Here is a 15,061-nt window from a genome sequence, read left to right on the forward strand (position 1 = left end):
GGAGCTGAGAGGAGCCGACAGGAGCTGAGAGGAGCTGAGAGGAGCCGACAGGAGCCGAGAGGAGCTGAGAGGAGACGAGAGGAGCTGAGAGGAGCCGACAGGAGCTGAGAGGAGCTGAGAGGAGCCGAGAGGAGCCGAGAGGAGCCGAGAGGAGCCGACAGGAGCCGAGAGGAGCCGAGAGGAGCCGACAGGAGCCGAGAGGAGCCGAGAGGAGCCGACAGGAGCCGAGAGGAGCTGAGAGGAGACGAGAGGAGCTGAGAGGAGCCGACAGGAGCTGAGAGGAGCTGAGAGGAGCTGAGAGGAGCCGAGAGGAGCCGAGAGGAGCTGAGAGGAGACGAGAGGAGCTGAGAGGAGCTGAGAGGAGCTGAGAGGAGCCGAGAGGAGCCGAAAGGAGCCGACAGGAGCTGAGAGGAGCCGACAGGAGCTGAGAGGAGCTGAGAGGAGCCGACAGGAGCTGAGAGGAGCTGAGAGGAGCTTCCACAGAAGGAGGAAACATCCACTCACAGTAAACCCTACAGGGGGGGTCTACCCAACATTCCTACAGAGAGTCCCCCAAATGTCTCATCTGACGTCAAAGCGGCGGCCATCTTGGTTATTTGCAACCAGAAGTGACAGAAGAGGGCGGAGCTACGTGCGACCGAACACGGTCACAGTTTTAACTTTGATGAAAAGTGAAAACAAAACGCTGGGAGAGAATTAAAGTTGGAAGACGGATGTAAATTCACCGTATTTACGCCCCTGAAACTCCTCCGACTATCGGAGGGCTTGAAACCTCCAGAGAGAGAGAGAGAGAATAGAAAAAGCATTCATTCGACAAATTCCTTGTAAAAAAGTAAAACCTACTGGCATTTATTTAATCTTTGAGCTCATACTTCCAATGTTGCGTTGCGTTGTGTTCATCGTCTTAAAGGAGGAGCTCCGATGTGAGGGGCGGAGCCTCAAACCAGCCCCATCGTCACATTAGTAGCCCACAGGTTGTTCAGGTGAAGACGTGTGTGTGTTCGACCCGACTCATTGATCTTTAATCCACGCCCTCATATCGGTGCGGTGCTGTCCATGGTGCTGAAGTAGCAGATTTATAACTGCATATGTCCCGCCCACTTTAAGAGTCTCTAAAATACAGAAACCAGGGAGTTCATTGGGGTTGGACGTCAAGGAAAGTCCTGTTTGTTTAATAATATAATAAACTATTCATATATACTTTAAGGTCTATAATATATTAATATCTTCTGCTTTTTATCCTCCACGTGTCTTAATAAACTAACACATTCAAGCTGCACCTATCAAAGTGGAAATCAATCTTTTCTCTCTCTTCTAATGGATGTTTTTCCATCCAGATGCTTAAAAGTGGCAAATTGATTTCCATGCGAGGAGACAATTAGCGTTGTAACTGAAGCGCAGAGCGCTCGGAGGGAAAGTGTGTGTTTTCACGTCATTTCCACACACACACACACACACACACACACACACACACACACACACACGTTGTGTGCAAGAGAGAGAAAGACGTTCACACAACGACGCTTCCATAGAAACACATTGAGCATCGTGCAGGAGAACTCAGCGCGTCTCTATTTGAAAAGGTGATTTATTTCTGCATCACTTTATTCCCCGAGTGTGTTTCTTTTCTTGCAGATCAGCTGAAAAACAAAAACAAGAGACACGTCGCACCGGCGGTGATGGAGGTGGACGATTAAGTCTGAGCTTCAAAAATACTCTCGCTGTCGTTTATGAGACTGGAGACGGAAAGATCCAGAATAAATACGGAGAGGGACCAATGTTGGGTTGTTATTTTTACCTCGTACTTTCTCCTCTCCTTCTCGTCTCCTCCTCGTTTCCTTTCCCCGTCGCCTGTTTTTTATTCACCCCTCTCTATCTCCTTACCCTGCCTCTCATCTCTCCTCACCCCTTTTTTTCCGCACTCCATCTCCTCTTCTTCCCCTTTTGTTTTTACACTCTTGTCCTTTCCCTCCATCCATCTCATTCTCTATCCCCTTCTCCTATTTCCTTCTTCCTAACTCCATCTTTCTTTCCTGTCCTGCTGTCTCTCCTCTTCCCTTATGTTCTCTCCCATCTTCTTCTTACCCCCTTTTCTTCTTTCATTTTCCCTGTCTTCTTCTCTCCTACTTCTATCTCCTTTCTTTCCTATCCTTCTTTTCTTCCTCTCCTTTGTCTCTCCCCTTCCTTCTCCCTCTCCCCTTCCTTCATCGTCTTCCCTCTGCTCTTATATATCGTTTTTCTTTCACGCGTCCTCTCCTCTTGCCTCCTCTCCTCTCTTCCCCCTTTTTCTTCTCTTTCTCTCGTCTCCTCCTTCCTTCTGCCTCTCGTCTCCTCCTTGCCTTCCCTCACACACTCTCCTCTCCTCTCCTCTTGATCAAAGTTCGTTCTCTGGGCACCGACAGGCTTCCGATATATGACTCCAATAGGCTATAAACACTCAGCTGTGTGTGTGTGTGTGTGTGTGTGTGCGTGCGTGCGTGCGTGCGTGTGTGTGTGTTGACATGCCTTGGAGAATGAAGGTATATTAAGTGTCGTGCTCTGCTGGGCCACCGGTAACGGGCTGATTCATCATATTCATCCTGTAAATCATCCAAACAGCTCAAAGACCTTTGATCTGAGAGAAAAATGATTTACCCAAAAAAACACACACTACGTGTTAAATAACACACACTACGCGTTAAATAACACACACTACGAGTTAAATAACACACACTACGAGTTAAATAACATACACTACGAGTTAAATAACATACACTACGAGTTAAATAACACACACTACGAGTTAAATAACATACACTACGAGTTAAATAACATACACTACGTGTTAAATAACACACACTACGAGTTAAATAACACACACTACGCGTTAAATAACACACACTACGAGTTAAATAACACACACTACGAGTTAAATAACATACACTACGAGTTAAATAACATACACTACGAGTTAAATAACATACACTACGTGTTAAATAACACACACTACGAGTTAAATAACACACACTACGAGTTAAATAACACACACTACGAGTTAAATAACACACACTACGCGTTAAATAACACACACTACGCGTTAAATAACACACACTACGCGTTAAATAACACACACTACGTGTTAAATAACACACACTACGAGTTAAATAACACACACTACGTGTTAAATAACATACACTACGAGTTAAATAACACACACTACGCGTTAAATAACACACACTACGTGTTAAATAACACACACTACGAGTTAAATAACACACACTACGAGTTAAATAACACACACTACGTGTTAAATAACACACACTACGTACCCAAATAACACACACTACGAGTTAAATAACACACACTACGCACCCAAATAACACACACACTACGTACCCAAATAACACACACTACGAGTTAAATAACACACACTACGAGTTAAATAACACACACTACGAGTTAAATAACACACACTACGCGTTGAATAACACACACTACGTGTTAAATAACACACACTACGAGTTAAATAACACACACTACGAGTTAAATAACACACACTACGAGTTAAATAACACACACTACGCGTTAAATAACACACACTACGTGTTAAATAACACACACTACGAGTTAAATAACACACACTACGAGTTAAATAACACACACTACGAGTTAAATAACACACACTACGTGTTAAATAACACACACTACGTACCCAAATAACACACACTACGAGTTAAATAACACACACCACGCACCCAAATAACACACACACTACGTACCCAAATAACACACACTAAATACCCAAATAACGCACACTACGTGTTAAATAACACACACTACGAGTTAAATAACACACACTACGCACCCAAATAACACACACACTACGTACCCAAATAACACACACACTACGTACCCAAATAACACACACTACATACCCAAATAACACACACTACATACCCAAATAACACACACTACATACCCAAATAACACACACTACGTACCCCTCCAGCGTTAAATAACTCAGGATGTTACGTAACCACGGCGACCTGGCTTACTGCGTAACTTAAAACAAGTCTGTATTTTGTGGTTTCACTCATGAACAGCGGCCTCCTCACAGGTAACCACTACAATGTATTCACAGGTGTGTTTCATGATTACCTCGAATTAAAAAGAAGAAGATAAGGGTCCTATTTATTGTGCATTTAGGTCAAGTCTTTAATAATAAGGAATGAATGATCCTCTGTGTGTATTTTTTATTCTGCACGTTTAGTTTTTACTGCACAGCGTCGTGTAGGTTTTCTGTTGCCATGGTAACCCCCCAAAAAGATTGAGTCAACAGTCCAGCAGCGGTCCTGAATCCCCCCCCGGCGTCCTGTTATGAGAGGCTTTACGCTGTAAGCACATTTTAAATTAGCTTTTTAAAAAGAAAATCATTAATTAAAGTTGCTGCCTCTTCATTTCCTCAATATTTAGGGATTTACAAGGCTGACATCAATATTTTGTAATATCCTGATATCCTAATATCCTCTCTCTCTCTCTCTCTCTCTCTAGAAACCAGGGAGTCTCAGTGTGGGGATAAAGTTGTGCAGAAGTTGCATAACTTATACCTTTTCTTTTTTCCATTAAACACTAACGTGAGCTTCGCTGTGAGTCGCTCGTCACTTTGACTCGCGGGGCGGTGCAATGAGTGATGAGCTCGTTACCGCGGCGACCCCCCCGAGCAAAGATGTCGATTTCCACCCAAAAAAACAATTTTAACGGTTGAGATGAAACATGTATTAAAAGTTTGAATCTTATTTTTGTATCTCAATCTTATATATATATATATATACATACATATATATAATGCTATTAATATCTTATTAATCTTATTAATATCCATCTTATTCTTTTGAATGTTCAATTCAATTTAATTCAGTTTATTTTGTATAGCCCAATATCACAAATTACAAATTTGCCTCAGAGGGCTTTACAATCTGTACACGTACGACATCCCTGACCTTTGACCTCACATCAGATCAGGAAAAACTCCCCATGTTCCAATGTTCATTCTATATCAAATATAGTGCTTTGAAAGGTGCTATAAATATATATATATATATATTTATATAGCACCTATGCTGCTATAAATATATAATATATATATTATATATATATATATATATTATATATATTTATAGCACCTTTATAGCAACTTTCAAAGCACATTACAGAAAATGAAATTTGATATAGAATGAACATAAAAAAAAACAAGATGGATATTAATAAGATTAATACGATATTAATAGCATTATATATATATATATATATATATATATATATATAATGCTATTAACTTGCCCATCCAGATACTGGGCGGTATCAGATGATAATGAGACGTTTTCAGACTCGTTGAACATATTTCCGATTGAACGCTTTCAACTAAAACGTGGAGACACTTTCCTGAGACGTGCTGCTGTGAACACGTCTGTCATATTATCATAAGGCTCCAGTGCGCGACCTTTTGACCTGCTGCTGCATCCAGATAATACAGATACAGATTATACACGTGAACGGATCATCTCTCGGGTGTATTATTTCACATTGTGGTCGCGATGCCTCTCGGTACGAGGTTCAGTGTTTTTCACGTCTCTCATCTGGAATGGCTTTCTTTGTCGTGGAACACATTCATTGCTTCTTTTTTTATTTGGACTCTCCAGCTGCGTCAATCACACCTCACAGTCGTACAAAAGAACCCGCGACAATGGGCCTCAACACCCACGTTTGTGGGCCGAAAGTGAGTCATGGTTACTGCCCTCGAGGGGGGGGGGAGAGAGAGAGAGAGAGTGACACCCGACACCTCCGCAGCCAATGATTAGCTGAGAAACACAGGCCACCGGCGGGGAGGGGGGGGGGGTCAAACGGGAACAATATCCAATCTGTTCTATAACCGGAACCGTTTTCCCAGAATGCAGCAGCAGCGGTCGGGTGTAAATTGAGTGGCGTGTGTTCAGGTGTATTTTGTGTGTGTGTGTGTGTGTGTGTGACTCACGACGCGTTAATCTCCCGCTCGGGCCTCGCTCCGGGGCTCCTACTGTATCTAAAAGGCGGAGCCGATAGAAAAACCCCCATGGCATTTTAAAAAGCCGTTACTACCCCGAGCCGACGACCTCGGCGGCGCTGAATGGCCTCGCTGTAACGGCGCCGTGGGAGAGAAAGGTCACACTGAACGGGGTCCGCGCAGCCGAAGCCGCCACAGCTTGGCAAAGAGCGCAGAGAGAGTCTATGGGATTAAGGACTGGTCAGAGATCAGCACACTCTGCTTCACCTCGGTCATAAAATGGAGATAAAGACATTTACTCTGCGCCTTTTTTTATTGGGCATCGACCTCGTGTTCATGTGTCAAAGGACTTCAAGTGTACACGCCTCCTGCACTGAGATGGTGCACAGATTTAAAATCAGGGACCACCAGGGGGCGACTCCTCTGGTTGTATAGAAGTCTATGCTTCATGTGTTAAAGCTCTATACTGACCACCAGGGGGCGACTCCTCTGGTTGTATAGAAGTCTATGTTTCATGTGTTAAAGCTGCATTCTCTCTCCTGACCACCAGGGGGCGACTCCTCTGGTTGTATAGAAGTGTATGCTTCATGTGTTAAAGCTCTATACTGACCACCAGGGGGCGACTCCTCTGGTTGTATAGAAGTCCATGCTTCATGTGTTATAGCTCTATACTGACCACCAGGGGGTGACTCCTCTGGTTGTATAGAAGTCTATGCTTCATGTGTTAAAGCTCTATACTGACCACCAGGGGGCGACTCCTCTGGTTGTATAGAAGTCTATGCTTCATGTGTTAAAGCTCTATACTGACCACCAGGGGGCGACTCTTCTGGTTGTATAGAAGTCTATGTTTCATGTGTTAAAGCTGCATTCTCTCTCCTGACCACCAGGGGGCGACTCCTCTGGTTGTATAGAAGTGTATGCTTCATGTGTTAAAGCTCTATACTGACCACCAGGGGGCGACTCCTCTGGTTGTATAGAAGTCCATGCTTCATGTGTTAAAGCTCTATACTGACCACCAGGGGGCGACTCCTCTGGTTGTATAGAAGTCTATGCTTCATGTGTTAAAGCTCTATACTGACCACCAGGGGGCGACTCTTCTGGTTGTATAGAAGTCTATGTTTCATGTGTTAAAGCTGCATTCTCTCTCCTGACCACCAGGGGGCGACTCCTCTGGTTGTATAGAAGTGTATGCTTCATGTGTTAAAGCTCTATACTGACCACCAGGGGGCGACTCCTCTGGTTGTATAGAAGTGTATGCTTCATGTGTTAAAGCTCTATACTCACCACCAGGGAGTGACTCCTCTGGTTGTATAGAAGTATATGCTTCATGTGTTAAAGCTCTATACTGACCACCAGGGGGCGACTCCTCTGGTTGTATAGAAGTCTATGCTTCATGTGTTAAAGCTCTATACTGACCACCAGGGGGCGACTCTTCTGGTTGTATAGAAGTCTATGTTTCATGTGTTAAAGCTGCATTCTCTCTCCTGACCACCAGGGGGCGACTCCTCTGGTTGTATAGAAGTGTATGCTTCATGTGTTAAAGCTCTATACTGACCACCAGGGGGCGACTCCTCTGGTTGTATAAAAGTCTATGCTTCATGTGTTAAAGCTCTATACTGACCACCAGGGGGCGACTCCTCTGGTTGTATAGAAGTCTATGCTTTATGTGTTAAAGCTCTATACTGACCACCAGGGGGCGACTCCTCTGGTTGTATAGAAGTCTATGTTTCATGTGTTAAAGCTGCATTCTCTCTCCTGGCCACCAGGGGGCGACTCCTCTGGTTGTATAGAAGTCTATGCTTCATGTGTTAAAGCTGCATTCTCTCTCCTGACCACCAGGGGGCGACTCCTCTGGTTGTATAGAAGTCTATGCTTCATGTGTTAAAGCTGCATTCTCTCTCCTGACCACCAGGGGGCGACTCCTCTGGTTGTATAGAAGTCTATATAAATGACTCTACTTCTCTTGATTTATTCCCTCAGTAAACATTATAAACATGAATTTATGGTCTCAATCTCTAGTTTCAAGTCTTCTTCAATACAGCGCGATGTTCATTTAGTAAATTATGGTCAAACAGACCATAAAGCAGGGGATGCTTTAGGGGCGGGTCTACAAGGTGATTGACAGGTCTCTACGTCACTCCTCCTCATTCCAAATATGGTCACTTCCGTTCATCGGTTGCAATTACAAATTATCGAACTCGAGGCTTTCGAAACATCAGTCCACAAACTAATGGAAGCCGTCGTCACGACGACCGCGTCCACTCCTTACATACAGTCTGTGCTTCCTCCCAGCATGCCTTTCACCTAATTCATGCTAGCATATTATGCTCCATTAAGTCCCAGAAATAAACATGTAATAATAATGTGGAAGATGAATGGACGTCTCCTGTACATTTGTCCAGGGAGGCGTACAGTCGTATCGTCACACGGCGTTACATTACGTGACGTGTCAATCAGCCTGATGGGTTTTTAATAACGGCACACGATCGAAAATTTGAGTTTGAATTGATCAAATGTGCCGTGACTGCGACTTCGTGATGAGACACTCGATCTCGCGCCGCGACGGCGAGACCGCGAACACCAACGGCAATAAAAAAACACGCAAATAAAACGATCCGTCCTTATCACTCGTGCTCTCGTTGGAAGACACAGTGAGCACGAATTACTTTATTATTATTATTATTATCATTATAGGATTTACTGGATAAATTACCCCCAACACCTGTTCTTCGTAGACCTACTTCCTGGTTTAAATTAATTGAGCTTCCACACACAGTTTATATGTACTGATGGATTATTTACAACATCACAGGTGAAGTACTTTTGGACTAAACTGGGTTTTTTTTGTGTCAGCAATTAACCTGTGAGTAAAATGTCGTGGTAACGAGTATTAATGATGTACACGTTTTAAAAATGGTGAGGTAATAAAGCTTAGAGAGAGAGATGTTGGTCACATGCAATCAAATAGAACTGTAAGACATAAAAGATAGGGCACTAGTACGGACACTTCCCAGTCTCCTAAGTGGACAAAGCCCACACCGTTCTCTTTATTTTACATCTTTTATCTGGACCAAAGTCATTGCGTCGACTTCTAATGGAGCTCGTGTATCTCCGATACGATCATAATCCATAACTGAAACATCGTCTTAACGCACGTTTACTCTTTGGCTTGTGAGCGTGTGCCGGGTGATTGTCTCTCCATCGTTTACAGATTCGTGAATTATGTTTTTCCGTTTGCTTTGTGGCTTTGCCTTCATATTGTGAAATAATGCCTTATCTCTTGATATCAGTCACACTAAGCAATGAAATCGGTTCAATTTACAACACGCCAAAAAAAAGAGGTTGCAACCTTTCAAAGTAAAGCGATTCAACTTTTATACAGTTCATGAAAAGCAAATTACAGAAAGAGAGACGCATAAAAGAGAGGAATTAAATGGAAGACGCCATCATGACCCCCCCCCACCCCCCCCCCCATGCTGTTTTGATTGACATGTGACTTCTGCAGCTCCACAGCTGTTGATGGAGACAACACAAACGACAAACTGCTGATTACCACAATCTGATTACCTCACTCATCCCTGGTTCCACTGTCTATCAGTTGGTGCTTTAAATGAACCCGGACCGGCAGAGAGCCGGACGACATCGATTTCTTCTAGCCAAAGTAATGTCTTTAGGTCTTTATACTATATATAGTATTTAGATGATGCATAACAACATTTCCGGATACTTTGTGCATCTGAAGTCATTCCAGCAACGAATAAATGTGACTTAGAAGTATATAAATGGCCAAATTTGCTCCGCCTTCTGCATTATGAACCGATTCGGCGTGGGAGGTTTCCAGCCCGTGTCGAAACCTTAAAGACGAGAGAAGCATCTGCAAAAAGGTTTGGAATTATACTTTTGAACTATATTGCAATGGTGAAAGCTAATGGTCTGAGTTGCTTGTGACCAGCTGGTAAAACAGTGTGTTATGTGGGTAAATGGCTGCCTCCGTTGTGATGAATGGTCGTTCTGCCTAAAAAGGTACCCGGGTTGAATTTAATAGTGCCGGATACATTTTTATTAGATGATAGATTCAAATCTGGGATGATTCCAAGATATTTATTTAAAAAAAGCATCAGGCCGGTGAGTCTCTGTGGGTTTCCTTGTAAAGAACAGGCAGACGGGTGTGTTTATGTTGGGGTGTAAACACGAGGTGCTCAAGCAATCCTCTGGTAGAAGTCTATATACATGACTCTACTTCTCTCTTGATTTATTCCCTCAGTAAACATTGTAAACACGAGTTTATGGTCTTCAAGTCATCTTCAATACAATTTAGTACATGATGGTCCATTTAGACCATAAAGCATTGTGTGCTGGACCAGAGACGTGCAAATATGGTCACTGCAAAAAAACAATTTGGCGAAACATGCAACCATTGGCGACGGCCAAAAGCCAAGACGTAGACGCACAAGACCGGCTATATCCTATATCCTTAGTGGTTATTTTGTGTTTCTATTTTTTTAATCTTGGTTTATCTTTTTCCAAGCACAGAATTTGTTCCAATCGCGTGTGTGAGTAAGCTTTTCTTTATATATATATATATATATATATATATATATATATATATATATATATATATATATATATATATATATATATATATATATATCTTCGTCATCGTCATCGTGGTGTGCAGGTTTTGGTTGCTAAGTAACGGGTGTTCCTGTGCACTTTGGATAAAAAGGATTTTGCACATGTGTTTAGACCCAACATATGAGCGGACCCCCAAAGGATGCCCATCAGCTGAGAGCCACAAACCTCTAATATCCACAGGTGTCAGCGCACTGTGGAGTTCCTATGAATAGCACACTATATATATATATATATATATATATATATATACTATATATACTCTATAATGAGCGATATAATGAACGAGTGTGCAGGGAAATGTGTAGTGAATGATTCATGTACCGATATGAAGCAAAAACGTCAATTATTTCAGTAGTAAGCAATAACATTCAGAAATGTCGATGGAAAGGAATCCCAACTCGTAATGACTCTGATTGTGTAAAACGTGGTGTCACATTTGCTGGTAAAGCAGCTAATGGCGGCGACGAGTGGGCGTGAAGGCCATTAGAGTCCAACGTTACGCCTGCAGAGAGCTGTATTGACGCTGCGGTGCTGCAATTTATGAATTACTACGCATATCTTTTGTTTTTCTCACTCCTGGGTGTTCAAATGGCTTCAGAGTTCGAATAGAAAAGCTAATAGATTCATAATTTAATACTTTTAATACGTTTAAAAGTAAAATGATGTCAGTCGAGTCCGTCAGACGACGCAGAGCAGCAAGATGACCCTCCTCATGAATTGGGTCTTGAATAGCATATAACACATTATGCAGGCAAGCCCCTAAAGTAAACCATGCTTTACTAAATGAACATCATACTGTATTAAAGAAGACTTAGAGCTACCGATCGAGGCCATGCACTCGTGTTTACAATGTTTATTTGTATTAACAACATGTATTTCTACACATACTGTACAACAGTGTGGTTAATCTTTTTATTCAATATAGTCTCATCCTGGAAGAAGATGCCACTGACACAGGCCTGTTATTAGATCACGACTGACTTTGGTTGAATCTAGTTGGCAGAATTAAGGATTAATAACACAGACAACCTCTGAAAATATCACAACTTCCTGGTGTATCTATTCCTCTGTGAATAAATGTCCTTTTATTTCCGCAGTACTTACTTCTCAGTAACATAATGAGTGTACAGATGACTTCCATATGGACCGGGGCTCACATTAATAGCTTCCTCTCAATCCACAGTAACAACTCTCTGGAGGTTGTCCAGAAAATGTCAGAGCGGGATTGAAAATGTCTCGCCGACGGTCGGCAGAGCGAACATTAATCCCGCGTTGATGTAACGCACGCGTTGATCTAAGAGGAGCTCCAGCGGCCACGACATCTCAGGGTGTCAGCGGTTATTTCGGCAGAAGTCGAGAGTCAAATCACATTTTAAAACAAAAGCTTTTTCCTGGAGCTCCAACACGAGTCTCAAAGGATTTCGTAATACCACTCATGTATTTTTCTAAGGTCTCGCTATTCCAGAACATTTCTGCCAGATCACTACATTTCGTCTTTACAGAAGTAGACATATATAGCCGTCCTTAAAAAAAAAAGGAAAATTGTTTAATTCATTACACCCTGTTCTCTGCGTGAGGAGGAAACCTCATTTGCAGGTGTGTGGAATGTCGTCTCTGACCTTTTATCGGGTGCTCTGGATGAGAAAGTAGTACGAAAAAAAACAGACCTTTGTAGAAAAGTATAAAGGTTACGGAAAAAGTGACGGATTCCCACTGAAAAGGCTGCCGGCCATTATGAATGTTCGTCTTCTGGAGGACACTCCGTACAAGTACAAACTCTGTGGTTCTGGTGTAACAATTAGCATAACGAGTTGTTTCATTGCAGTGATGTTACATTTTTGGGTCAGAGGAAGCAAGAGATGACGTTGAGATGCTGAAATACTCTCAGACTGGTTGCACACCATTTAAATCCAGAGGTTCGGACGTTCGATTCCTGAGCGGCGATGAACTTTTTTTGTCTCGAAAAGATCGAGACGAACCTCCAAACGCTTCAACCGTCTCCAGCGATGGAAGTCGGTTTTTACTTAACGGGCATAAAGGACTCGAAGATATCCGAATAAAGATGGAGCGCTACTGGGGGGCTAACGTGAGCGGGAGGAATACAGGAAACAAAACAGTCAGACTGTTTTATTTTGGTAGATTAAAAAAGCCTCTAAAAGTGTCTACGCTAAATAAATGAAAAGGCGTTTCTCACAGTTAGACCATGTGCTGTTTATGTGCTTTAGCCGCTCAGCAAATTGGTTCAAGCTCTGCTTTACGTTCGTATTGATGTGACACATCGAGTCGCTGTGCCAAAGCGAATGCATCGTCTGAGTACTTATGGCAGCGTGTCATCTGTTCAGCGACAGTGTGTCTGTTAACTGGCTTATTCCTTTCTAATTATAATTATTATCTCGTGAGGGAGATAATGGGATTGGTCCTGTGTGTGTGTGTGTGTGTGTGTGTGTGTGTGTGTGTGTGTGTGTGTGTGTGTGCATCACCATGTCTGTCCAATGGCGAATGTAGCATATACATTTCACACATTTCAACTATATACACACTACATACTGCGTTACACTAGATATAATGTTCCATGTGCATGATTATTTCAACCTTCGGAGCAATAACAAGGATTCTATTAAAAAATAAGCCGCTCCGTTCATCGTTATTGAACACCGATAAGATCGTCCTATCCGGACGTGGAGGGAAATACATGGAGATTATAGACATTATAGGTCCGACTCTTTATCTCCGTGAAACACGGGTTCTGTGTTTAGAATAATGAGTCCAGACAGGGAGGGTTTTCACGGAGATAAAGTCATCCCCAAAAATAAATGATTTTGTATCACAATGCCCCGTCGCTACGTGCCATTTGACCCGCTGCACATTATTAAATAGATGTCTGCAGTATGTCTACTGTACGCGGGGCAGATGGAGGATTAATGGCTCCCGTCTGTATTCTGTGAGATGACTACGGGAATATCCATGATAAGAACATTATAGAAAGTCACGGTTTACGTAGACAAAAATAGGAATTGCAAGGGTGAAGATCTATTAGCAAAAATGCTTTGAGCCGGGCTTAAAGAATGCAAAGATTTCCAGAAGAAAGTGGTAATTCTTTGAGAGAGATAAAACATTTTCTCCAAATATTCTAATTCCCCACGTCGTTCTTTGTGTGTTGTACGATATTTTACTTTGAACCCAATTGTGTGACATAAAAGCAACACAAAACAAACAAAAAAACAACACATGACAACATGATTTCGCTACATAAATAGATATTCTGAGCGTAAAACAAGAACTACTATTTACTTTTTCTTTTTTTTCTTGCACAATGCTCGTAAACCCTGGAGGCGGAGCCCCGGACTCTGAGGACTTACTTGAGTACGTGTGTGGAGCCGTTGATCTGGGTGGCGGTGCAGGGAGCGCCTGACCCCAGGATGGACGACCTGCGGTACCTCTTCCTCCCACAGCACAGGATGATGAGGAAGGCACGGCGGAAGGACTTGTTGAGGAAGGCGTAGAGGATGGGGTTCAGCATGGAGTTGATGTAGCCCAGCCACAGGCAGGCCACCCACAGCTTGTCCGGCACTGTGTAGTCTATAAAGGGGTCTACCACGTTGGTGATGAAGAACGGCGCCCAGCAGAGGCAGAAGCAACCCATGATGATGCACAGCGTCTTTGCCGCCTTGGTCTCAGTTCGCATGCGGTGGTTGCGCTGGTGGTCGGCGGAGTCCGTGCCGGCTCCGCCCGCCCGCTGCAGCATGCTGATCTGCAAGGCGTGTGCGCGGGCCGTGACGTAGATCCTCTGGTAGGCCAGCACCATGAGGACCAGCGGGATGTAGAAGGCCACCACGGAGCAGGTGAGGGCGTACGGCTTGTTCACCATGAAGACGCAGGACGTGGAGTTGCTGCCCTCGCTGTGGCGCCGCTCTTCGATCTGGTGAAAAGAAGTCACGTGAGAGGCGCCGGTCAGACGGAGCAACGGTGAAACAACGTTTTAGCATTTTCAGCTCAAACTAACCATCATAAAAGAGGCCAAAAGAGGCAGAAATGCAGTCTGGGAACAAATGGGCTATTGTCTTATTAGCTTACAATTAGCTTGTAAACGACAGCGTGGTCAATGGCACCTTTCTAGTCATTCATACACTGATGGCAGAGGAGCCACCGTGCAAGGTGCCGCCCAATCATCTCTAAATAAATCCACATTCACAGGCGCCGCGGTAGCCATTAGGGGTTCAGTGTCAAGGCCAAGGACACTTTGACATCCACAAGGATCGAACCGCCGATCTCACGATTGGAAAACGACCGCCAGAGGCTGTTTGCCAGAGGCCCTTTTACCACAGGCCCTTTGGCAGAGGACCTTTGCCAGAGGCCCTTTGGCAGAGGACCTTTGCCAGAGGCCCTTTTACCACAGGCTCTTTGCCA

The 15,061-nt window shown here is 43.5% G+C and overlaps 1 protein-coding gene across 1 annotated transcript in view; it reads right to left on the reverse strand.

Moving 5' to 3' along the window:
• Positions 1-15,061, reverse strand: part of htr4 (5-hydroxytryptamine receptor 4) — a 114,979-nt gene that overhangs the window by 17,912 nt on the left and 82,006 nt on the right. Inside the window, exon 6 of the mRNA XM_034543601.1 lies at positions 14,014-14,573. Coding sequence (XP_034399492.1) covers positions 14,014-14,573 — 560 coding nt within the window. The remainder of the gene's footprint in view (positions 1-14,013; positions 14,574-15,061) is intronic.

Source organism: Cyclopterus lumpus, chromosome 10, assembly GCF_009769545.1.
Source record: "Cyclopterus lumpus isolate fCycLum1 chromosome 10, fCycLum1.pri, whole genome shotgun sequence".
Classification (NCBI taxonomy): Eukaryota; Metazoa; Chordata; class Actinopteri; order Perciformes; family Cyclopteridae; genus Cyclopterus; species Cyclopterus lumpus.